General features: G+C 44.4%; 1 protein-coding gene across 3 annotated transcripts in view; it reads left to right on the forward strand.

Moving 5' to 3' along the window:
• Window positions 1-27512, forward strand: part of LOC137374726 (SAM domain-containing protein SAMSN-1-like) — a 94877-nt gene that overhangs the window by 48526 nt on the left and 18839 nt on the right. For 2 of the 3 annotated variants that reach the window (XM_068041286.1, XM_068041284.1), the window contains 3 exons: window positions 6184-6336; window positions 8123-8249; window positions 26545-26699. In XM_068041286.1, coding sequence (XP_067897387.1) covers window positions 6184-6336; window positions 8123-8249; window positions 26545-26699 — 435 coding nt within the window. The remainder of the gene's footprint in view (window positions 1-6183; window positions 6337-8122; window positions 8250-26544; window positions 26700-27512) is intronic. The other variant, XM_068041285.1, reaches the window with a different exon arrangement.

Here is a 27512-nt window from a genome sequence, read left to right on the forward strand (position 1 = left end):
CACATGTAGGCCAGACCAGGTAAGGACGGCAGATTTCCTTCCCTAAAGGATATTAGTGAACCAGATGGGATTTTACAACAATCAGTAATGATTTCATGGTCACCATTAAACTAGCTTTTAATTCCAGATTGAATTCAAATGTCACCATCTGCCATGGTGTCCTCAGAGCATTAGCCAGGACCTCTGGATTACCAGTCTAGTGACATTACCACTACACCACCACCTTCCCTGCTGGGCAACCTGGGGTTTTTGAATTGTGCCACAGAGAAAGACTCAGAAGTTAGTTGAAACTGAAGCTGGAGCAAGGAAGCCTCTCTCTCTCTCTCTCTCGCTTTCTCCCCAAGCCACCGGACCCACGAAAGACACGTAAACCTCAAGAGAGAAAAGACTCCGACCTTGAAACAAGTTGAAGCGTTTTGCAAGTCTGACTGGCAACCAAAAACTTCACAACAAACTGAAAGGACAGTAAAATAGAAATCCATCTGTTGCGTCAAACTTGTCCCCTTTATTCTTGTCTACTTTTCTGTCTCTATCTGCGTGTGTGTTTATTGCCTATGCATGCTAGCGTGATCGCGTCACCTGTTCGTGGTCGGTAACAGGATTAGAGTTAAAGATTAATAAACTTCTACCCTTCTTGTTTAAAATCTAAGAAAACCTGTCTGAATTGATTTCTTTCCCTTACAATTGGAAAGTGGTGAACAAGGATTCACTAAGGGGGAGGTAAAAATACAGTGTTTTAAAAATTAAACCCTGTTACTGTTAAACCGGGCAAAGGCTCAGAGGGAACTCCTGGGCCCCTCTCACCTGATCTAAACAGTGTGTGTGAATGTATGTGTCTGTGCGTGCATCTGTGTAGCCGTGTGTGTATCTGTATGTCTGCATATCTCTGTCTGACTGTGTGTATATGTCTGTCTGACTGTGCATGCATGCGATTGTGTGTGTGTCTGACTGTGTCTGTTTGTGAGTGTATGTGTCTGTGTCTTTGTGCGTCTGTGTGTGTGTATGTGCATCTGTGTGACTGTGTGCATATGTCTGTGTGTGTGTGTCTGACTCTATGTGTTTGTGTTTGTCTGTGTGTGTCTGACTGTGTAGGACCATGGGAACATAGGAGCAGGAATAGGCCATTGAGCCCATCGAGCCTGCTCCGCCAAACAATACGATCATGGCTGATCATCCACTTCAATGCCTTTTCCCCACATTATCCCCATATTCCTTTATGTCATTGGTATTTAGAAATCTGTCAATCTCTGTTTTAAACATACTCAATGACTGAGCTTCCACAGCTCTCTGGGGTAGAGAATTCCAAAGATTCACAACCCTCTGAGTAAAGAAATTTCTCCTCACCTCTGTCCTAATTGGCTTCCCCCTTATTTTGAAATTGTGTCCCCTGGTTCTAGACTCCCCAACCAGGGGAAACATCTTACCTGCATCTACCCTGTCTATCCCTTTCAGTATTTTGTATTCAGTGTGTGCATGCCTCTCCCCCTCTTTCACTGGCACACAGATTCACTGTCTATGTATCTCCATGTTTCAGTGACTCTAATTATTGCTGTTGATTTACTGCATCTGTCAGACATAAAAATGCCTGAAGGATGAGGGGAAGCAAAACGCAATAAATGTATTGCCTCCCTCCCCCTCCCATATTGTTCCACTCATAATTTAGTTTGTAATTTCCAGACAATGAGTGTCTAATCTCAGCTGTATCATGGTAATGGAAGCTGATGGAGCGGGTGAGTAGCGGAATGAATGAATAACGGAATCTATCCCTCCTCCCCATGATTGAACTTGGGCTCCTCTTGGTTGCTGGTTGTACAATGCATCGGGCTGGGGTTAGATGTCTGGCTTATCAACTAGGTGAGCTGCACAGTGCAGTTCCACTGAGAGGAAGGAAAAAAAAAATCAGAGAATTTTACGATACAGAAGGAGGCCATTCAGCCCATTATGCTTGTGCTGGCTTTCGATAGAACTCTCCAAATAGTCCCACTCCTTGCCGTTCTTTGTCCATAGTCCCAGCTTCGAGTTCTTATCCAATTCTCCTGTTGAATCTGTTTCCACCACTCTTTCAGTTAATGCTTTCCAGATCATAACATATCGGACCAAACAGTCAGTTTAAAAACATTTGTCCTCATCTCCCTCCATGGTTCTTTTGCCAATTATCTTCAATCTGTGTCTTCTGTTTGCCAACCTCCTGACAGTGGAAACAGTTTTCCCTATCCACTTTATCAAATTCCTTCATAATTTTGAGCACCTCTGTTAAATCTCTCCTTAATCTTCTCTGCTCCGAAGGAGAACAACCTAGCTACACCAGCCTGTCCACTTTATTGCTGGTCCTATTTCTGCCAATTCATTGATACCTTTGTTTTTCAGTCAGTGCAAAACTCCCTCTTGTTTAAAAACATTTCCCTTCACTCCTCCGCTGAAGGTCCTGATTCTGGCTCATTAACCACTCAGCAAGCCTTTTTTTCATTCATTTGTGGGATGTGGGCGTCGCTGGCTAGGCCAGCATTTGTTGCCCATACCTAATTGCCCTTGAGAAGGAGGTGGTGAGCTGCCTTCTTGACAACTGAGTGACTTGCTGGGCCATATCAGACAGCATTTAGAGGAACCAGCTACATTGCTGTGGCTCTGGATTCACAGACAGGCCAGGATAGGTAAGGACAGCAGATTTCTTTCACTGAAAGATGTTGGTGTACCAGATGTATTTTTACAATAATCTAGTAGTTTATGGTCATCATTGCAGGTACTAGCTTTTGATGGACTGCAGTGGTTCAAGAAGGCAGCTTACCATCACTTGCTCAAGGTCAATTAAGAATGGGCCCAAATGCTGGTCTTGCCAGCGATGTCCACATCCCATGAAACAAATAAATAAAAATTCTAGATTTATTTGATCAACTGCTATGGTGGGATTTGAACCCGTATTGCTCGACCATTAACCTAGGCATGCTAGATTAGTAACCCTGTAATGCAACCATGATGGTACTATTCCCATTAAGTTTCCTCAAACACCTTACTCACCTCGCCATTTTTCAAGTGTAAGCCTACCTAATGAATTGAAACTCTGATTGGACAGAAGGATTCCAGGCGGCTTCATCACATGGTCTCCTGCCTCCCATCGCCCCGCCCTCCCACCCTTCTGCCATTGGTTCACCGACACATCCTCACAGGACCCCGGCTTCCCACGGCCAATTGAAGAACGATCTGTGTCTTAATTACTTGATTGGGTGATTCTCGCCTGTTAGTCAAATGGACTTTGCCCACTTGTTTCCAATATTTTTATCAATAATAAACAAAAGTGTCCAAACAAAATGAAAGAAACACACATTTATTTTAATGATCTTTCTCCCTGGGTTTTACTGGCAGCATTGTCCTGGAGATTAATCTTTAATAATGGAGAGTCCCGAATAATCCTGGAGGTTTGGCAACTCTACTGTCTGAGGGTATTTGACTGAAAGGGATTGTAGTCAAGGTTAAGTAGGTAGCGATCAGAAGCAGGCACACTAACTAACTCCCTGATCCAGAGAAACTGAATCAAATTATAGCAGTCTTTGCTATGTGCAACTCAAAAAAAACTCGCATTTATATAGCACCTTTCAATGAAAGTGCCTCTTTTTGTCATTCATTTGTGATGTTGTTGTAATATAGAGGAACATGGCTGCCAATTTGTGCACAGCAAGCTCCCACAAACAGCAATGAGAAAATGGCCAGATAATCAGTTTTAATGATGTCGGTTGAGGGATAAACATTGGCCCACGACACCGGGGGTAACTTCCCTGCTCTTCTTTAAATTGGATCTTTTACATTCACCTGAGGGGCAGATGTCTTATCCAAAAGAAAACATCTCCAGCAGTGCAGCACTCCCTCAGTACTGCACTGGGAATGCCATCCTGGAATATGTGCTCAAATCTCAGCAAAGGGGATTCTGAACCCACAACCTTTTGACTCACAAGGTGAGAGTACTGCCCACTGAGTTGCAGCTATTGCAGAACAGGGACTATCATTGCAGCATAGGTCAGTGGAAGTCATGCAGTCATTATGGCACAGAAGGAGGCCATTTGGCCCATTGAGTCCATGCTGGCTCTCTCCAATCACTCTCATTCCCAAGTTCTATCCCCATCGCCCTACAAGTTTATTTCCTTCAGTGCCCATCCAATTTCCTTTTCGAAATCATTGATCGTCAGTGACAGTGCATCATTAAGAAACTTCCATGATGAAGAATGTATCTGTCACCAGAGAGTAGATGTAAACCTCTCAGACTGGATGGTGGGGCAGGAGTTACTGGTCCCTCTGGGCCAGAGGTGCACGGCAGTGGGAGTGTCACCTGTTGTCAAGATATGGGTATACGGCAGTGGGAGTGTCACCTGTTGTCAAGATATGGGTATACGGCAGTGGGAGTGCCACCTGTTGTCAAGATATGGGTATACGGCAGTGGGAGTGTCACCTGTTGTCAAGATATGGGTACACAGCAGTGGGAGTGTCACCTGTTGTCAGGATATGTGTACACAGCAGTGGGAGTGCCACCTGTTGTCAAGATATGGGTATACGGCAGTGGGAGTGTCACCTGTTGTCAAGATATGGGTATACGGCAGTGGGAGTGCCACCTATTGTCAGGATATGTGTACACAGCAGTGGGAGTGTCACCTGTTGTCAGGATATGTGTACACAGCAGTGGGAGTGCCACCTATTGTCAGGATATGTGTACACAGCAGTGGGAGTGCCACCTGTTGTCAAGATATGGGTATACGGCAGTGGGAGTGTCACCTGTTGTCAAGATATGGGTATACGGCAGTGGGAGTGCCACCTATTGTCAGGAAATGTGTACACAGCAGTGGGAGTGTCACCTGTTGTCAGGATATGTGTACACGGCAATGGGAGTGTCACCTGTTGTCAGAATATGGGTACACGGCAGTGGGAGTGCCACCTGTTGTCAGGATATGGGTACCCGGCAGTGGGAGTGCCACCTGTTGTCAGGATATGTGTACACGGCAGTGGGAGTGTCACCTGTTGTCAGAATATGGGTACACGGCAGTGGGAGTGCCACCTGTTGTCAGGATATGGGTACACGGCAGTGGGAGTGTCACCTGTTGTCAGGATATGGGTACACGGCAGTGGGAGTGTCACCTGTTGTCAGGATATGTGTACACGGCAGTGGGAGTGTCACCTGTTGTCAGGATATGGGTACACGGCAGTGGGAGTGCCACCTGTTGTCAGGATATGGGTACACGGCAGTGGGAGTGTCACCTGTTGTCAGGATATGTGTACACGGCAGTGGGAGTGTCACCTGTTGTCAGGATATGGGTACCCGGCAGTGGGAGTGTCACCTGTTGTCAGGATATGGGTACATGGCAGTGGGAGTGTCACCTGTTGTCAGGATATGTGTACACGGCAGTGGGAGTGTCACCTGTTGTCAGGATATGGGTACCCGGCAGTGGGAGTGTCACCTGTTGTCAGGCTATGAGAGATACTGCATAATGCAGGAGACCTTTTTTTTAAAAAAAGTCATCCGCTGATGATGCAGTTTAGTCAGGAACCAAGGGAAAACAAAGATCAACAATTCCCAATCACCTCACAGTGCAGCCTGCTAAATGCCAAGGTGAGGAGCTCATCAGGCTTGGTAGTGATGCCTCCTGTAGTTGGACAGCCCATTGACACTGACTGTTTGGTTCAATTTGTGCTAAATGGCCCCCTGGTAGTTTGGTACCAAATAGTATGCGATGCCTGTAGAACCTATACCTCAGTGAACGGTCAAGGGCCTTCAGGGTGAAAATGAAAAAGGAATAAAATAAAATCAGGGTTGCCAACCCTTCAGGATTCTCCTGGAGTCTCCAAGAATTAAAGATTAACAGTAAAAGAAGCTCTCTGCCTCTCTATCTCTCTTTCTTCCTTTAAGATGCTCCTTAATACCTTGCTGTGTGCAGATTGGCTGCTGCGTTTCCTACATTACAATGGTAACTACACTTCAAAAAGTACTTAATTGGCTGTGAAGTACTTTGAGGTGTACTGAGGGTCATGACAGGTGCTATATCAATGCAAGTTCTTTAATAACATCTTGTGGTAAAATTCCTTTCTGGGCACAAACAGCATTAAAGCAGAGAATGGACTTTTCTTTTCACTTGTTACGTGGTAGGGTGAAACCTGAAGTGACTTGCAAGCCTAGTGATAAGGGATTTCTTTTGCTCTGCATAGAGTGGCGAAGCTGAGCAAGGGGCAGAATCCGCCGGGGAACAGAATCCATCCAAGTCTGGACAGAGCGGGCTGGGGAAAACCATGCGAGCCATTTCCAAAACCATGAAGAAGAAAATGGCACGCAAGTACATCAAGGCTCTGTCGGAGGAGATGGTGAGTTCTACCGACGCACTGTGCTCACCCTGATCTGATTACGGCATCACTGTTTTCTAATGAAGATGGTAATATCTCATCTGAGCAACAGCGCAGTTCCCATCAATTAAAATGGCAGTGTTTAAAAGGGGCAGTTGTTTATATCGGAAAAACTAATGACAAGCATTATCCATTCACATTAACATCAACTTGAAAGTTACCAGTTATAGCACTTTAAGCACTCTTTTTATTTTAAGCAGAAACAGCCGTGTTTATTCATTAGTTTATCTGCGTTTAGGTGCGGTAAATAACACCACATTAACATTCAGTTACCTTTGATATGCTTAAGCCCTTCTAATTTTAATCCTATGTTAAAGTAAACTTGTATCAAATCTTGGTTGGACCACACTTGGAGTACTCTGCACAGTTCTAGTCTCCAATATTTACAAAAAAGATCAAGGCACCAATGAAGGTGCTGAAAAAAGATTGACACCAATGATACCACATCTGACAGGATGCACTTATCCTGATAGACTGACTAGAAAAGAGAAAGCTGAGGGGCAGCTTAATAGAGCTCTTTAACATTATGAAGGAGTTCGATAGGACAAACGCAGAGAAGATGTTTCCAATTGTGAAGGAGGTCATAAATATAAGATAGCTACTAATAAATCCAATAGGGAATTCAGGAGAAACCTCTTTACCCGGAGAGCGGTTAGAATATGGAATGTCCTAACACATGGAGTTTTTGAGGTGAATAGCATGGATACATTAAAGGGAAAGCTGGATAAACACATAAGGGAGAAAAGAATAGAAGGATATGCTGATAGTGTTAGATTAAGTTAGGTGGGAGGATGGTCATGTGGAGCATAAACACTGGCATGGGCCAGTTGTTCTGGATGGTCTGCTTCTGTGCTGTAAATTCTGTGTAATACTCTGCTTGTCCCCACAAAGTGTGGGAGTACATCTTGTACTAAGCACTGACTGTAGTTTAAATATAGCTGCAGGTCAGAGTGGAGCTGGAGACAACTGTGCAAAAGGTCGCTAGACAGAAGAAGCTTTCTTGTTATATAGCAATAGCACGATCACGTTAATACCGGCTGTCGCGTATGGGAGGCAAATCACATGGGGATTGCATTTAAAAGGGCGCTGCCTTCTTAAAGATCTGTTAGGTGCCACTTTGGTGTCTCAATGGGTACAGACCAGACCAGGAAAGTCCCACAAAGGACAGTGTTGAGTGAACCAGGGGTGCTTGTTGAGCTGCTTCAGTTGCATTATGCTGCCAACAGCAAAGATCAAGCAGGCTTCCTGCTTCTGATCACAGCCTGGTGACTAGCTCCACACAGCAACACAGGAGTCATATTGTTCTGTCCTAAATGGTACAGCAAATGATGTCACGATCAGTGGAACAATTTAGCACCTAAGTTTCACCACTTATCATATGGAAGTTTTCAAGATATTAAGGGAAACAGAGAGATACTATTTCCGCTAGTTGGGGAGTCTGGGACTGGGGGCATAGTCTAAAAATTAGAGCCAGACCTTTCAGGAGTGAAATTAGGAAACACTTCTACACACAAAGGGTGGTAGAAGTTTAAATCTGAGATTGATAGATTTTTGTTAACCAAATGTATTAAGGCATATGGGGCAAAGAAGTTAATTGGACATCAGTCACTGAATGGCAGAGTAAGCTGAAGGGGCTAACTGTCCTACTCTTGTTCCTGTGTTCCTATATTATCTAATTGGTTCTGGGAGGGAATCAGTGACCGTCGCAATTGTTTAAAGTTTTTAAGAGAAAACTTGTGTCTTCCAGTGTGTGGACAATGCAGAAGATCCTTCAAACCAAGCCATAGGAGAACATGAAGCAGAGGAAGGTTCCCTGAAAGCTTCCGAGTCTATGGAGAGCCTTTATAGTCTGAACAGTGGCCAAAGCTCATCCAGTAAGTCCACTAAATTGTGTTTCCAAAGGTGTAGCCTGTTGCAGGCTCATGGTCAAATGTTAGAAGCTACGCTGTCACAATAATAAGGAGGAAAACCTGAAATTAAAGCAGAAAATGCTGGAAATAGCAGGGTATCCTCTGGAGATAGAAACAGAGTTAGAATTTCAGGTCGATGACCTTTTGTCAGAACTGGAAGAAGTTAGAGATGTAACATGTTTTATGTAAGTACAGAGGCAGGGAAATGGGGGAGGGTAGGAAAGGACAAAACCGAAGGATTGAGATAAGGTGGAAGGCAGGAGAAATTAATTGACAAAAGGTGCAAGGCAAAAAGGGGGTAACTATGGGACAAGTAAAGAAACAAAAGATGGGCCCAGAGGAGCTGAAAATGATAACAACAAATATAAATGTGTGTGTGTATATATATATATATATATATATAATACCATCTTCAACATAATAAAACATTCCAAGACGCTTCACAGGAGCATTATTTAAAAAATGGCACCGAGCCACAAAAAGATGACCAAAAGCATGGTCAAAGAGGTAGGTTTTAAGGAGTGTCTTAAAGGAGGAAAATGAGGTGGAGAGGTGTAGGGAGGGTATTCCAGAGCTTGGGGCTGAGGCAACTGAGGGTACAAACACCAATGGTAGAGCAATTAAAATCGTAGACATGCAAGAGGCCAGAATTAGAGGAGCGCAGATAACTCAGAGGGTTATAGATAAACATAGGAATTAGGAGCAGAATTAGGCCATTCGGCCCCTCTAGCCTGCTCCACCATTCAATAAGACCATGGCTGATTTGTTTGTGTCTCAAATTGCACACTCCCATCTACCCCTGATAACCTTTGATTCCCTTGCGTAAGAAGAATCTATCTACCCCATCTTAAAATTATTTAATGACCCTCCTCCACCATCTGAGGCAGAGAGTTCCAAAGACGTACAACCCTCCGCAAGAAAAAATTTCTCCTCATCTCTGTCCTAAAAGGGCGACCCCTAAATTTAAAAACAGTGCCCCCTAGTTCTGGACTCCCCCCACAAGAGGAAACATCCTTTCCACATCCGCCTTGTTGAGTTCAGGATCTTATATACTTCAATCAAGTCTCCCCTCACTCTTCTAAGCTCCAGTGAAAACAAGCCCAGTCTGTCCAACCTTTCATCATAAAACAACTCATTCAGTCAAGCTATCAATCTAGTAAACCTCCTCTGTACCACCTCCAATGCATTCACATCCTTCCTTAAATAAGGAGACCAAAATTGCACACAGTATTCAAGATGTGGTCTCACCAATGCCCTGTATAACGGAAGCATAACATCCTTACTTTTATTTTCAATTCCTCTCTTAATAAAGGATAGCATTCCATTAGCCTTCTTTATTCCTTGCTGTACCTGTATACTAACTTTTTGTGACTCATGCACTAGAACACCCAGATCCCTCTGCACCTCAGACTTCTGCAGTCGTTCTCCCTTTAAGTAATACTCTGCTTTTTTATTCTTCCTGCTAAAGTGAACAACTTCATATTTTCCCACATTAGACTCCATCTGTCAGATCTTTACCCACTCACTCAACTTATCTATATCAGTCTTCAAGCTCCTTATGTCCTCTTCCCAACATACTTTCCTACCTATCTTGGTGTCATCTGCAAATTTAGTTTCCATGCCATCGCTCCCCTCATCTAAGTCATTGATATAAATTGTAAAAAGTTGAGGCCCCAGCACAGACCCCTGCAGGGCTCCTCTCGCCACATTCTGCAAACAGAAAAGGACCCATTTATCTGTTTTCTGCCAGCCAGCCAATCTTCTATCCATGCTAGTATGTTACCCACTACACCATGAGCTGCTACTTTGTGCAATAACCTTTTATGTGATTGTGGGGCTGGAGGATATTGGAGATAGGGAGGGGCAAGGCCATGGAGAGATTTGAAAACAAAGACAAGAATTATAAAATCAAGACATTGCTTGACCGGGAGCCAATGTTGGTCATTGAGCGCAGGGGTGATATGCGAATGCGACTTGGTGCAAGTTAAGACAAGGGCAGTGGAGTTTTGAATCACTTCAAATTTACAGAGGGTAGAATGTGGGAGAGCAGCCAGGGGTGCTTTAGAATAGTCAAGTCGAGAGATAATGAAGGCATGGATGAGGGTTTCAGCAGCAGACGAGTCGCCTGCCCCTGTGCTGGCTCTTCGAAAGAGCTCTCCACTTAGTCCCACACTCCCCTTTGTTCTTTCTCTGTCACCCAACAAAGGTTTTCCCCTTCAAGCATTTTTTTCATCCAATTCCCTTTTGAAAGTTGCTATTTAATCTGATTCCACCGCCCTTTCAATCACAACTGGTTGCATGAAAAAAAAATTCTCATTTCTTTCTCTGCTTCTCTTTACACCAAGACCAGTGGATATCAGTTAATTAAGAGGCCCCAGATTTTGATTGCACATAAATAGTACAAAGACACCCAAGGCACAGGAGGGTGGACAAACACACGACAAAATAATGTGGAAACATCAGCATTAACCCCCTGACTTTACACTCCTTGCTGGGAGCCTCAACTACCAAGAGCAAGTCTTTGAGTGTAAATGCCCATGGGTATCTGACCATTTGGATGCCAATCTGTGGGCTGTGCCATGCACTTTTCCAATGTGCACAGATGTAAACACAAATAGCAAATAAAGAAATGCGTGGTTTTGGTGTCTTGAACAAGGCTTTAAGGACAGTAGGAATAGGAGGAGGCCATTCGACCCCTCTAGCCTCTTGTGCCATTCGGTTAGAGCACAGCAGATCTGCAACTTAACTCCATCTACCCAGCTTGGTTTCGTAACCCTTCATACCCTCTGCCCAACAAAAATCTATCAATCTCAATTCTGAAATGTTCAATTGACCTCCAGCTGTAACAGCTTTTTTTGGGGGAGAGAGTTCCAGATTTCCACTACCCTTTGTGTGAAGAACTGCTTTCTGACATCACCCCTAAATGACCTAGCTCTATTTTTAAGGTTATACCCCCCCCCCTGTTCTGGACTTCTCCACCAGAAGAAATAGTTTCTCCTTTTGTACCATATCAAATCATTCAATCATCTTTAACATCTCCTTCTATTTGGAAAGCTCTGGTAGATAATGAGAGTGCAAATAAATGATGTGTCCGTGTTATGTTGAATGAATGGGATTGAGCTATCCAATTTATCAATGGTTTCCCCTCTGGACTGTTGCAAAGTAGGAAACACGCTGCCCCTGTGTCAGACTGATCTCACTCAACACCTTTATGAAGAATGAAGGGAATCGGCTTTTATTCATCTAGTCCTGGCTAAATATGACCCCTTAATACTACCTAGTCGCACTTCGTAAAAGCACCAATTTAAACTTTCCTTTGTTACATTATCTTGACAGGCAGACTGAGGTTCTGAAGTGTATTAATGAAGATAGATGACTCTCGAGTTAATGAGAAAGGGAACAAGAATCATTACATAAAAAGGCTGATTAAAAATGATAAAAAGCAAGACTTCATTTCTGTAGCAACTTTCATGATCTCAGAACTTCCCAAAGCATCTTACAGCCAATGAAGTATGTTTGAAGTGTAGGCACTGATGCAATGTAGGGTAGAGGCAGCCAATTTGTGCACAGCAAGCTCCCACATCAGCAATGCGATAATGACCAGGTCATCTGTTTTAGTGATGTTGGTTGAGGGATAAATATTGGCCAAAACACTGGGGAGAACTCCCCCACTCTTCTTCAAAATTCTTTTATATCAATCTGAAAGCACAGAATCGGTTTAAAGTCTCATCCCAAAAACAACACGTCCAACAGTGCAGATTCTGAACTGTGTGTTATTTCTACTATGCAACAGGTTAGCAAAGTTACTACAATTACTATAAGCATATATGTTAAGTTTCTGCTATTTACTCACTTGTTCATTTAGAGTTTAATTAAGTTGATTGTCTGTTAAAGCTTAAAAGAATGACCAGTGTAGGGTTATTCTGCTACTTCTCAAAGTCAAAGAGAGTTCTGTATAGGCACCTGTTACAACTAGTGGCTCAAGCAAATTTGATGAACGTGCTTCTGTTTCTGGGTAGATAAGCGCCTGCATATCAGAGCTTGAGTAAAGATTCCTGAGGATGTACAGAAAGAGGGCTCACCTACAAAAGTATTCTGAGAAACAGAAGCCAGCAACAAAATGGAGACAAAGATTTAAATGTGTGATGGGTTCTTCCCATTCAAGTAGCTGTTACTATGTTATTGTCCAAGCCCTAGCTTTATTATATCAGAATTTTTCAGGAACAGGAAAATTCTATTGGGTCCAACAGCCCTGACCCTTATTCATAGACCAGGATCACTTTCTCTCTATATCACTCAAACTCCCCATATCCCTCAATTCTTTCTCTCTATAGAGATATATCTAAAGGCTCTTTAACCAAATTATTCTGTCTGCTTCAATATCCCTTCATGGCAATGACCCCTTGGATGCAATTCTGCGTGCAATTCTGGTCGCCACACTACCAGAAGGACGTGGAGGCTTTGTAGAGGGTACAGAAGAGGTTTACCAGGATGTTGCCTGGTTTGGAGGGCACTAGCTATGAGGAGAGGTTGGATAAACTCGGATTGTTTTCACTGGAACGACGGAGGTGGAGGGGCGACATGATAGAGGTTTACAAAGTTATGAGCGGCATGGACAGAGTGGATAGTCAGAAGCTTTTTCCCAGGGTGGAATAGTCAGTTACTAGGGGACATAGGTTTAAGGTGAGAGGGGAAAAGTTTAGAGGGGATGTGCGAGGCAAGTTCTTTACACAGAGGGTGGTGAGTGCCTGGAACTTGTTGCCGGGGGAGGTGGTGGAAGCAGGTACGATAGAGACGTTTAAGAGGCATCTTGACAAATACATGAATAGGATGGGAATAGAGGGATACGGTCCCTGGAAGTGCAGAAGGTTTTAGTTTAGGCAGGCATCAAGATCAGCGCAGGCTTGGAGGGCCGAATGGCCTGTTCCCGTGCTGTACTGTTCTTTGTTCTTTGTTTTTTGATGAAAAAGTTCCCCCAGACTTCCCTGTGTACTTCTAATTTCCTTGTTTGTGTTTGCAACCTCTGAACCCTTCATCAAATGGAACAGTTTTCCTGCCTCATCGTCATTTTCATTCATAATCTTGAATACCTCAGTCAGGTTCCCTCACCATCTCTTTCCTGAAGAAAACAAGCCCACTTTCCTAAGGTCTTCCTTGTAATTTAACAACAGGCCTGGTTTGATGTGCTGGTTGAATTTTTTAACTGAGTTGCAGAATACTGTAAATTATAAGGGTTAAAAAATAAAGAACATTTCTCTGTTACCATGGCCACATTTAGTGAGGATGTGCACCGGTGTTAAACTACCTCAGCAGATTCAGGTGATAAGCAAACTCAGGCAAAGAGCACTTGAGCTAGTAATGTGGTTATCTCTGCGTCACAAAAAAACACCCACACGTTCTTATCAGTAGCTCCATGGTGACTGTTAAAGGTACACACAGAGCTGCTACTTTATTCCATTTTCCCTTTGTTTGAAAGGGCACGCTTTGGATCATGAGAGATCTTTTATTTTTGTAGTGCGATGGAGATTTCACTTTTAGCACGTGGTCAACGTGTATCCCTCAATCGACATCTAAGGTGCATGCCATGGTTATTTATTACATTGCTGTTTGTGGGAGCTTGCTGTGCACCTTTGGTTCCCGTGTTGCCTGCATTCCAACAGTGATCACACTTTGAAAGTATGTCATTTGACTGTAAACTACTTTGGAATGTCCTGAGGCTGTGAAAGACAAGTCTTTCTTGGGTAGGAGGCTTCATATAAGTCCACAAACTGGCTATTCACTCAAGGTCTATTGGACAGACTATCTTGATCTTTTCCCCTCTAGAATGCCTGAGTTAGGGGGCACGAGGATGGTGGTGAAGAGAAGGGGTGTTCCCACCCATTCCAATCTATGGCTTCCCTAGGGTTGCCAACTCTTGTTTGGACATATTCCTGGAGACTTCATCAGATAGTCTCCTGCCTTCAACTACCCGACCCAAATTAAACAGCCTCCCCGCTGCACCGCACCACACCCCAAACCCCAGCTGCCATCATCTTCAATGTCTTTATAATTATATGAAGCAAGTCTTCAAAGAACACAGGAAAATAGAAACAGGAGTAGCCCATTCAGCCTTGAGCCTGTTCTGTCATTTAATAAGATCATGGCTGATCTGCAATCTAACTCATATACCCACCTTTACCCATATCCCTTAATACTTTTGTTGCCCATCCCTAATTGCCCTTGACAACTGAACGACTTGGTAGGTCATATCAGAGGACAGTTAAGAGTCATCCACATTGCTGTGGGTCTGGAGTCCCATGTAGGCCAGACCAGGTAAGGACGGCAGATTTCCTTCCCTAAAAGCCATTAGTGAACCAGATGGGTTTTTACAACAATGTTGCTTGCAGCAGCGTCCAGTAGAATAATCTTTAATTCCTAAGAGACTCTAGGATAATTCTAGAGTGTTAGCAACCCTAGTCTTGCTTGTTGGCTGGACACCCCAGGCCTGAGTGCCCAGAGAACATAGCACTGTAACTTGTCCCAATGCCCACTGTGCAGAGGCTCAGTGGACAGGCCAAAGAATTGTAAGTGAGAATGTCTTTTTAGTTTTCCAACAACCCCACTGAAGATGGTACAGTCAAATTGAGACCTGCTAGCTATCAAACCCATCACTGGGGACAGGCAACCAGCTGGAGGCCGAAGGGGTCTGCTTTTCCTGCCCCCAACCACTGGCACTGGGGGTTGGCCATGGGACTAGGCCTGAAACTTAGGATGGCCCCTCAAGCCCTGTCATTATCCTGGGACAGGAAATACCATTGATTCTAGGACAGGAGTTGCATGCTTTGGGTGTGCAAGGTGGAGGAGCTGGGAGTGAGAGGGGGTAAAGCCAGAAAAATTGTCCCCTACGTTTCCCAATCACATTCCTTTGCCAGAAAACAAACATTGATGAGCTGAAAATCTGTCTATTTCCTCATGTTTAGTGTAATTTTAAACATCCGTATGAACAATGAGTGCTGATGACATTTGACTGGAGGCGGGAGTTATTGAGTTGGACAGTGGGATGCCGAAGAGCTGTAAGACTCCACACATTAATGCCAATAAGTAGGCCATTCGGCCATCACACCCAATCTTTTCCCAGGGGTTAGTTAGCCAAATTGGTCACATTGTTGAGTAGCATCTTGAGCCTTTGTTTTCAGTCAGTGTTGGTGGAATATCTATTCATGGGTTAATTAAATCTGAAAGAACAAATTGCAGGCACACAGACTGAGGTAACTCTTTCTCTCTGTCTCTCAGGAGGAAGTACCAGAATGGTGCAATAAATACAGCCTGCTTGTAACCAGAAAATTCGAGCCAGTTAGGTTAGCAACAGCTTGTTTGAAAATGAAATATTGCCTAGAACAGTGGTACAATAACACTTTAAAATGTTGGATTTAATTTGACTATTCCAATGCTTTCCTGGCTGACTTCCCTTCTTGCACTATTTGTAAACTTGAACTCATCTAAAACTCTGTGCTTGTATTCTAACTCGCACCAAGTCCCATTTATCCAGCCCCTCTGCGCTCGCTGACCTGGTCTGGAAATGCCTTGATTTTAAAGTTCATATCCTTGTTTACAAATCCCCCTATGGCCTCGCAACCTCTGCAACCTCTTCCAGCCTTACAACCCTCTGAGATCACCATCCTTCTCCAATTTTGGCTCCTTGTGCATGTTCTATTCTGGAAAGTCAGTTGGTGAAGGATAGCACTGGAGCCAATCCTTACTCAGTCTTACATTTATTTACAGAATGAAACATTACAAGCATACATCTAACTCAACTGCACCACAGTTTCACTAAGTGTCTCTTTATATGTGCTCTAATGAAAATCTACCTGCATATAATTAAACATACTTGATATACAATTAACAAATTTCCTTCTTTCTCTTGAAATAAAAATTAATGAAAAGTTAATATGCTCAACTAAAATTTCATAACAAATCAAAACACTTCCATAATCTGTACAGAGCATTACATTGCGAGGCACCTCTCCTAAGGACCCCTAACAATTTCTTCGTGCAAGCGTTTCTTTTTGTAAAACATCTGACAGACTTGCCTCCGCCAATTTAATTTTCGAGATTTCTTTTCTCTCCAGCATTTGTTTCAAGCCAGCAAGGTCAATCCGTAACCTTTTCTCACGCAACTTTTTGTATCCCACAATGAACGATTATCTACACAACCTTCGATGGGTATATTATCTTTAGTATACCCCTTGTATAGAATCTCACTTAAAATATTTGACAAATAGAATTCCATATCCACTGCCTCTACAAACGTCAGTGTTTCAGGAACTAAAGTTCTTTGAAGAACCCGTTTTATTTTCTTCGCTTCCCAAGCTAAATTTCCAGGTTTCACCCAGAAGAAATATCATGAAACCAGCTACACTCAAATACCCATCAGGAAGATTAACACGTGAAACATTACTAAAAATGACTTGTTTCATGTTTTTTGAGTCTTCAGTATGTATTTCTAAAGATTAAACTTTTTTTTGATGTTTTATTTGTCCTTGAAATATTCTTGACTTGATGGTGTTTCATCGCAGTACTTTTTTTAATATTCATTCATGGGATCTGGGTGTCGCTGGCCAGGCCAGCATTTATTGCCTATCCCTAATTGCCCTTGAGAAGGCAGCAGTGAGCTGCCTTCTTGAACCGCTGCAGTCCATGTGAGGTAGGAACACCCACAGTGCTGTTCGGAAGGGAGTTCCAGGATTTTGACCCAGCGACAGTGAAGGAACGGCGATTTAGTTCCAAGTCAGGATGGTGTGTGACTTGGAGGGGAACTTGCAGGTGGTGGTGTTCCCATGCATCTGCTGCCCTTGTCCTTCTGTTTGGTAGAGGTCGTGGGTTTGGAAGGTGATGTCTAAGGAGGCTTGGTGCGTTGCTGCAGTGCATCTTGTAGATGGTACACACAGCTGCCACTGTGCGTCGGTGGTGGAGGGAGTGAATGTTTGTGGATGGGGTGCCAATCAAGCGAGTTGCTTTGTCCTGGATAGTGTCGAGCTTCTTGAGTGTTGTTGGAGCTGCACCCATCCAGGCAAGTGGAGAGTATTCCATCACACTCCTGACTTGTGCCTGTAGATGGTGGACAGGCTTTGGGGAGTCAAGAGGTGAGTTACTTGCCTCAGGATTCCTAGCCTCTGACCTGCTTTTGTAGCCATAGTATTTATATGGCTACTCTGGTCAATTGTAACACCTAGGATGTTGATAGTGGGAGATTCAGCAATGGTAATGCTATTTGAATGTCAAGGGGAGATGCTTGTTTAACTCCAACACATCAAAACTAGCATCTGGTCTAGTCTGAGTGCTGAACCAGTTTAATTGATCAATCAAGCTTCGCAATTGCTCTGTCTGTCCTTTAGATATAACATTGACTGGAATTTAACGTTGGGCGAGAGGCCACACCCACCGGCCAAAACATCAGTGGCGAGCCCGTCTCCACCAGGCCTGGGAAGCCAGGCTGGGATTTTTCACTCCCCAGGCCCTTAATTGTCCTTGGGCGGGGCTTCCACCTTCTTGAGGCAGGAAGTCCTGCCTAACGAAGCAGCCGGCCAATCATCAGGCTGACAGCTCTTAGGCCCAGCAGCGTCACTGGGAGCGGTGGTCACTGCTGGGACTACACCCAGCCATTGGAAGCACGAGGAAGGACGGCCTCAGGACCACAGTAAGTTTTTGGTGTCTCGCCGGGAACAATCAACCAGGCCCCGGCAAGGCAATGGGGGTCAGTTAGGGGAGCTGGAGAAGTGTTTTGTGTTGGGGGTGCGTGGGATTTTAGGGGCAGCCCTTTGAGGGTCACGATGTGCCCATCAGGAGGGCCCCCCCACAGCCCACAAGAAGGCCGCCAGGTTTTACCAGGCGGGGTTCTTAGGGCCTTTGTTATCAGGCCACCGTGGGTAAAATACCAGAGGCGGCAGGAGGAGGCCCTTAAGTGTCAGTTAATTGGCCACTTCAGGGCCTTGATTGGCATGGTGCAGCTAGGCCGTTTCTCGCCGCCGTCACCCCTCATAAAATTGCAACGGGGGCAGGAAGGCATTGGAAACAGCACCCCCACCTCTCACTTAATTTTTCAGTCCTGCCCCCCTCCCCCACCCCCACCACCACCACCAGCCCGCTTGTTGGGGGACCATAAAATTCTGGCCATTATCTTTCTCAGATTACCTGGTACGATTAACCGGGATGGGAGGAACACTCTCTAAATAGGATTTTTGATTTAAAGTTATTCCAGACTTGGTCTGCTTAATATCTAAACCAATATATTTAAAAAACCCCACAAGCCTGACTCCCAATCTTAAATTTTACTCTAATCTTATTAATAACACATTTCTCAAATTCTGCAGTCCCTCCTGATAAGATATCATCGATGTGCATCATGAACATGCCTGAAAGTTCCCTTTATGATACCAATAAAACTTAGCGGGATCTGCTTGTAGTTTAACACAAGCTATTTTCAGCAAAGCAGATCTCACTGAAAAATACCACAACCTGGAATCATCATTCAGGTCAGAGAAGCATTTAGTTATTTTCCATAGTTTTTCTTCTGCATCTGCTACCTTTTTGGCAGTTTCAGAAACACTTCTCTGAAAATTGTTGACCTGCAAAAATGCAGCTTTTATGTCGATTGACCCACACTCCCATTTTTATGTGGCCAAAAGAGCTAAAAAGATTTTCCAGATTACTTTTTCATCTGTGTAACCCAGTCGCTCTTCAAAACTCCTCACAGCTCGCCTCGCTTTATAAGTCCCATCTGTAAGAGGTTTTCAGTACAAATCCACTTATGTGACAAGGTTGCCCCTTATCTGGTACCTCATAATAAACACAAAACTTTCTCCAACTATTTAATTCCCTTTGTTTTGCCTCTCATTATTTGGTCCTCAAGTTGATTGGCAGCCACCAAAACTTCACGGTTATGGGGACTTCTGCTTCTAGTTCTGTTCCAAGATTGTTCTGCAGCCTTCATTTCATTGGAGAATCTATTCAAACTATAGCCGTCTTTGCAGTTTTATGTCTGTCGGAACTATTAGTGTGAGTTCTCCCTCTTGCACTATCGGAGGCTTTTGCTCGGGACTTGATCATTTTCTGATATAAGGGTCACTTCTGGAACCACTATCAGTACATGCACTGCACTTTCGTACTCTCCACTCATTCACCCCATTCTGACAGTCTATTTTATTTTATTTATAGATACAGCACTGAAACAGGCCCTTTGGCCCACCGAGTCTGTGCCGACCATCAACCACCCATTTATACTAATCCTACATTAATCCCATATTCCTACCACATCCCCACCATCCCTCAATTCCCCTACCACCTACCTATACTAGGGGCAATTTATAATGGCCAATTTACCTATCAACCTGCAAGTCTTTGGCAGTGGGAGGAAACCAGAGCACCCGGCGAAAACCCACGCAGTCACAGGGAGAACTTGCAAACTTCATGCAGGCAGTACCCAGAATCGAACCCGGGTCGCTGGAGCTGTGAGGCTGCGGTGCTAACCACTGCGCCACTGTGCCACCTATGGACCTCACTTCTTGGCCATCATCCTGAACATTCAACCCATATTTAAATTTGCCAGTAGCTTTTCCTACACGTCCCACAATTGGCACTTCCCTCCATTCACTAGACCCCTCTGTATATTTATGTCACCTGAGTACCCACTCTGGCAATTGACCTGTGGATGTGATAGCTTTGTCCTGTGTGTCATGATCACTCACAATACCACTATCCAGCCCTTGATCTACCGTATTCTGTTCCTCAGGACCTTTATAATAAAATGCATGAGCACTGAGGTACAAAGTGCCTCTTTTACTTCTATCAGGTGCTCAGAGTCAGAGATTTTGTAATTAAACCTGATCAGTCTATGGAATGAAACTTAACAATTTGATTGCCGTGATTGATAACTACTGTCTTGCCGTCACAACCTATTACCTTACCAGGTCCTCTTCATTTCCTAGGACCCTCTCTTTTATAATACACCAATTCTCCTGAATTAAGTTGGACCCAGATGGTCTTATACGATGCCTGAGTTCTTCGATTTTTCTCCGAAACTTCAGCCAGATTAAAGCCCGTCTCCCTGCATGTAAAGTATTCAAATTGTAGTACCTTCCTGAGCAGGAGGACTATCCCACAGCACAGAAGACAATTTGGAATTTTGTCCATGGATTAATTCATAGGGACTATACCCTCCAATCAACTGAAGCAAATTCTTTGCATGAACCGCCCTTGCCAGTGTATTTGTCAACCTACTAATCAGTTAGGATTTTATTCTGCATTTCATTGATCACCGTGGGATTCATTTCACAGAGTCCATTGTTGAAAAGGACATTCAGCTGTGGTATTCATGACCATGAGGTTCCTGTTTTCACACATATCTCTGTACTTGTCAGTGGAAAATTCCCCTCCATTATCAGTCAGAAACTTAGCTGGTGTCCCAAGTCCAGTCCCTATCCATTTCTCAATGATTTTGTCTGTAATCACCCTTTTGTCCTTACTATTTATTATTGTAGAAAGACTAAACCTGTTTACCAGGTCTATAAAATGTAGAATGAAAATATTTCTGTCCTTGTCCCATATCGTTAGATCCATGGCAACTACCTTGTAAAAGTCTCGTGCCAATGGAAGGCTTACCATAGAATGTAGTGGCATCCTCCAATACTTTATACAGATTTCACACTTATCGCTAATCTCTTCTATTAGCCTAGTATACTCGTCATCAACCACACTGCATCCTTTAGCAGGGTTTTTAATTTTTGACAAGTAAGGTTTAAGACAATTTGCTTTTTTCCTCTGATTCTTATTGCCTGATGCCATCATTACTTCTCTAACTCTAATGAAAAACATGCTCCATGCCAAGTTTCATTTGTGCCTTGATAAAAAGCAAGAAATGCTGGAAATATTCGGCTGGTCTTCCAGCATCTGCAGTATTTTGATTTTATTCATTTGTGCCTTTTTCATAGAAGCTTTACTCAACAGAACGGTATCTCACTAGAGATTACATCAATACCTAGAAAATAGCTTACTCCAGCTAGTTTACATGGAATTACAACTCTCTTCAGTGACCTCAATGTGTTGTCGTCACCAAACCTAAAGCAAGTCATACTTTTACGTTCCTTATCTTGCACCGATCCTCACTACTGAGTGAATCTAGATCACATTTTAACCAATCTGTTCCACATACTGTCAAAATGCCAGCACTGTCTAGCACAGATGAACGATTCCACAACTCACACATTCATCGCAGGACGAAAACTCTTTGTGACCAGTATGATTTGTTTGGATATATCATTATTTTCCTCTTCTGCCTCAGAATTCTCTGTGTCATGTGTCATTTTGAGGACCCTGCCTCTCCACTTGGGGCAGTTCTTTGAGTCAAACCTGAAGAATCTATTAACTGTTCCTTGGGAACTCCTGGGATTCATTCACCCATTATTGCTGTTCCAATTCTGTCTTCTGCTATAATAGCCAGATCTGCTAAAGGTGCTTTCATCCACATTCTGCCTGTCTGTAACCCTACCATTGTATCACACAAGTAACTGGACCATTTTGAAATCCAGCAATCATTGAGTCCTCTATCTTTTGTGTCACTGCAGAATGTCCCATTTGTTCCACCAAGGCTGCAGGAAATGATTGTTCCTACAGGAATTTTTTCAAGGCAGCAGACACGTGATCCAACACGGGGAGCTGAATTTTGAGCCCCTGGCAGGGCTCCCAGCGCCAAAATAAAAAAGCGGGGAGAATCTGGCCTCAGTCAGCTGGAGCCCCCTAGGAGCAATTCTACAGCACCGAGCCAATTAACAGCCTGGCACCAGGATCCCCTTCCCTTTCAAGATGGGGATCCCGCCTCCAAGAGCTGCCGACCAATCACAGGGCCGGCAGCTCAGCCGGATCAGCGGTGCCACTTGGAGTGGTGGCCACTGCCGGTACTGCAAGAGGCCATGGACTCAGGCTCAGCACTGGAGCCCGGATCCAAGGTAAGTGAGGCGGGGTCACCGGTGCCGAACCGGCAGGTCCCAGCAAGGTGGGGTGGGAGGGTGGGTGTTTAGTGCAGGGGGGGAGGGTGGTTCTTGGAGATGCTGGTTTTCCTGGAGGGGGGCCCTCCGTGGGCCACAGATTGCTCACAGAGGACCCTCCCCCCTCCAAGCCTGCAGTGGGGTTGCTTCTTTTTACTGGCCGACTTTCTCGTGTGGCAGAGGTCACCCCCCCACCCCCCCACTCCCGCCTCTGGTTAAATCCCAGTGGCGGCAGGAAGAGACCTTTTAAGTGGCTGTTAATAGGCTACATAAGGGCCTCAATTGGCCTCTGGGTGGGAAGGCCATCTTCGACTTATCCTGTCCCCGACAAAACTGTGTTGCAACAGGGAGGCAACAGGCCCTCCAACCCCCACCTCCAGTCACAATTATATGGTTCCCACCCCACCCCAGCCTCCAAGCCTGTCTCGGGGTCCCATAAAATTCAACCTGCAGTCTGTCTGAGAACCAATCACCAGTTAGAACCAGAAGCCTGCCCATATGCGATGCATTAGCACGAGCCAGCAATTTAAACACTAGCACTGAACAAGGGATCTCTAAATTGAATTTTATCAATCTTTTACACAGTCTGTTAAAGTCCATGATATATTTCTCCATTGAACTACCATCTGTTTTCTGAAATCTATCAAAGTCTGACCATGTGTCAGAAGCATTTCATAGATCATCTGTCTTGTAAATTTTGTCCAAGAACTCTAATGGAAGATCCAAACCTTCATCACTCTCCAATTGACAGCTATCCAGCTCACAAAATACTTTGACTGGGATTTCAGGCTGCTGAAATAGGCAGCAATGGAGATGGGGGGAGATGTAAAATTGTGTGTGATGGCATCAGCTCAGCCCCTCCCGATAGCATCGCGCTGTGCCCAACAGGAAGTCATGTGGGGAAACCGCCCGCATTTTTGAAAGTAGCAATTGACAGACGTTTAATCTTGTTAATGAGGCAATTGAACACAATTTAACGGGCCCCTCTGGATTTAACAGTGAGCGCATGGGGGAACACAGGACATCTGAGCCTCGTCAGCTTTTAAAGGTGGCAACACGTTGCTGCACTTGGCAACTGTGCAGTAGGCTCTTTTCTTTAGTTGGTTGTAAGGAATAGGCAGCTATTTCTTTGGGGTTGAGGCCTCCTTGATGAGATCATGCTACTTGGAGGGGGCACACTAGAGAGGGACCGGAGAGGCGAGGGGGTGGAGGTGCAGGTCGGGCAGCATTGGAGCAGCTATTACCAGGGTGTGCCAGTCAGATTGGCAGTGCCCAAGTGCCAGGGGCATCGTTCATTCCAGAGGAGGGTACTCCAGCGAGGAGCAGAACCTGGGAGGTGGGGGTGTGGGGTAGTTGCGGGCACTCAGATAGGCAGAGCAGAAACCTACTGGTTATCTATAGGGGTAGCCTCCTGATAGGGAAGCAGCAGAAGGCCACATACTGGACAGCCACCCCACTTGCCGGCCGTTAATTGGCTGGCCAGCGCAAGATTCTAATGGGAACGGGAGTCGGAGTGGGAAGGCCTTCACCACCCGCTTCCAGTTCTACTTTCCCTGTCCCGTTGGGTCCCATGAAAAATCCTGGCCTTTATTTCTAATTCTACTTCTTGTAGGAAACGAAAACATCGAGGCCATAACTTGTTTTCTTTTTGGTGGAGATGCAACCTGTGTCCGCATATCTACTTTTTTCTTACACTGGTCATATGGTTCGGACTCTGAGAAGGATGTGGAAGCTTTGGAAAGGGTGCAGAGGAGATTTACTAGGATGTTGCCTGGTATGGAGGGAAGGTCTTACGAGGAAAGGCTGAGGGTCCTGAGGTTGTTTTCATTGGAGAGAAGGAGGAGGAGAGGTGACTTAATAGAGACATATAAGATAATCAGAGGGTTAGATAGGGTGGATAGTGAGAGTCTTTTTCCTCGGATGGTGATGGCAAACACGAGGGGACATAGCTTTAAGTTGAGGGGTGATAGATATAGGACAGATGTCAGAGGTAGTTTCTTTACTCAGAGAGTAGTAGGGGCGTGGAACGCCCTGCCTGCAGCAGTAGTAGACTCGCCAATTTTAAGGGCATTTAAGTGGTCATTGGATAGACATATGGATGAAAATGGAATAGTGTAGGTCAGATGGTTTCACAGGTCGGTGCAACATCGAGGGCCGAAGGGCCTGTACTGCGCTGTAATGTTCTAATTCTAATTCTAAAAAAACATTGGAGGGCAATCGTGCCGACAATTTACACGTGTTATCTACAGTTCTCCACAATGGCTACTTGTAATTTTCTGTCGGAATTTTTTTCTCAGCTTCCAATCTTCACCTTTAGGCAACCATTCTCTGCTACCATGTTCTATTCCGGAAAGCCAGCTGGTGAAGGATAATACTGGAGCCCATCTTTACTCAGTCTTACATTTATTTACAGAGTGAAACATTACAAGCATATATCTCCTAACTCAACCACACACATTTTCAATAACTATCTCTTGAAATGTAATCAAGTGAAACCCCAATTAATGCCCTCCACTTGCATATAATTAAACACAATTGATATATAATTAATAGCACATCCTTGATTTTCTTCATTCTACCATTAGTGACCATACGTTCAGTTACCTGGCCCTAAACTTTGGAATTCCCTCTCTGCCTCATTCTCTCTTCCTTTGAGATGCTCCTTAAAACCTACTCTTTCACCAAACTTTTAGTCATCTATTATAATATTTTCCCATGTGACAGTGTCAACGTTTATCTGATTATGCTCCCATGAAGTCCTTTGGGGTGTTTTACTATTTTAATGCTAATTGTTGAAAACTATATTTTCTTTATTTTTGTGTTTTCTGCAGAATAAATACGTTTTTTGGTTTACAGTTGTACCCATCTCACTAGAGTGTCTTTTAAGTTCATCTTACGTAAAGACAGAACGACACAAGTGATGACCCATGGCTCCATATTCAGCAAGCCAATGGGAAAGAAAATTGAGCAGGGTGTAAAATGGGGGGTGGGGAGTTGATTTTCTATCAGGAATTTTGTGTTACTGCCAAAGACCAATTTCACCTCCCCATATGTTCTTTGTTACCACCCACTGTCGTACACTAACATTGAACTAGGTATTTGGACAATATAGGTATGCTCTGGATCATAGGGGACATGTGGTCCACTTCTGGGAGTTACTACTGAAGCTGAGAGAATATTTAATGCACAATCCAGCAAATTGTAGCATACATTCTGCAAATACATAATGAGTGGATCTTAAAGAGGAAGATAATTTAATATTAAAGGGCCTGATTAAAAACTTACATTTACTTTCAGATGCTGACGTTTGTACATTCCTAACATTTTCTGCCCTTACTGCTGATGTGTCCATATTTATTGCACTCTTTTAGAAAGTAAATTTAAAATGCCCTTCACTCTTTATATCTTCAAAACCTTGGGAGAGAATATCCATGAGGTTGTCTCCCAATCTCCTGCTGTTATGGTGTCAGAAGGTCAATGAACACTCTGGGGAAACACCACAAGTGATTAGTTTTGGGTGTCAGCTGGGGTTCAGTGTATCGCACTGTGACCTCTAAATCAGGAAAGTTGTGGATTCAAATCCTGATCTAGGCTGGTGCTCGTACTGACATAGTACTACACCACTGGCAGTGATATCTTTCTGATAAAACATTAATACCAGTTGGGCATCAAAGATCCAACGGCCACTATTTTGCCAAAGAGCAGGGGAATTCTCCCAGTGTCCTGGCCAATATTTATTTCTCAACCAACATTATCAGCACAAATTATCTGATCATTATTGCATTCCTTTTTGTGGGATCTTGCAATGTGCAAATTGGCTGCTATATTTCCTAAGTTTACACCTATGATCACACTTCAAAAGTGCTTCATTAGCTGTAAAGCACTTTGGGTTGTCATGAGGTTGCAAACGGCACTACATAAATACAAGTTCTTACTTTCTTTAATTTAATTTATTTAATTTCTCCAGAATTCATGCCAAAGTTACAGATTGGGATAGGCTCAGCTGAGCTTCCAAGTGTCTCTTCATACATAAGGCTTCTTTTACCAAGAAGGGTGTACTAGAGAGAGAGTAACACTAAAAGGGAAGTGAGAAGGGAGTTGGGGGAACTGAAGGCACAGGAAGCAAGATTTTCAGGAATGCTCTTGAAGGGGGAGAGAGACAGGTAACAATGCTGAAGGATATGGAAAGAGTTGTAGATCGAGCTACCTTTAGTAGTCATGATGCTTCTTTGTTTCTTAAGCAGGTGGCATCGCCAGTAGCTCAGATGCAACAAGTAACCGGGACAGTTTCAGGATGGATGAGGAGGTATCCTACACAGGCCCATTCTGTGGTCGAGCAAAGGTTCATACGGACTTCACTCCGAGCCCCTACGATACCGACTCCCTCAAGCTCAAGGTAAGATAAAGCTGATTTGTCTGGGTTTGGGCATCGGTGGCTCAATGGGCAGCACTCTGACCTCTGAGTCAGAAGGTTGTGGGTTCAAGCTCCACTCCAGAGACCAAGTCCAGGAAGTCACTCCCAGTGCAGTACTGAGGGAGTGCAACACTGTTGAATGTGCGGCCTTTTGGATGAGACATTAAACCAAGGCCCTGTCTGCCCTCTCAGATGGATGTAAACAGATCCCAAGGCACTATTTTGAAAAAGATCCAGGAAGTTCTTCCCAGTTTCCTAACCAATATTTATTCCTCAATAAATGTCACTAAAAAATAAAGTTAATAGGGGGAATTTTATGCTCTCCCCCATGGCGGGTTTGGAGGCTGGGAGAGCATGCAATTGGGCAGGTTGGCAGCCATCTTCCTGCCTCCACCGAATTTAAACTGGGGCGGGAAGACCCGCGAACAGCCTTCCCACCCCACCGGTAATTGAGGCCCTTACGTGGGCAATTAAATGCCCAATTAAGAACCTCATCCCAGCATGGCAGGAATTAGCCCTGCGGCAGGTGGGCCTGTTGCCGCATGGGGAACATACCAAGAAATCCTGTGTGGGCTGCTTGCCAGCTCCGGGATGGAGTGGGGGGGTGGGGGGGGCGGGGTGGTTCATCATTAAAAAGAACCCAGCGCCTGATCGGGGCACCTGGCAACGAGGAAAGGGGTAGGGGGGCCCGCTGAGGGCCACACCCCTGCTCTTGCTGCCGAACCCATACACACCCTCACCCACGACCCCTACCCCGTGAGACCTCTCCCGCCATGACCTATCTGTGACTTGGGT

This window comes from Heterodontus francisci, chromosome 10 (genome assembly GCF_036365525.1).
Source record: "Heterodontus francisci isolate sHetFra1 chromosome 10, sHetFra1.hap1, whole genome shotgun sequence".
Classification (NCBI taxonomy): Eukaryota; Metazoa; Chordata; class Chondrichthyes; order Heterodontiformes; family Heterodontidae; genus Heterodontus; species Heterodontus francisci.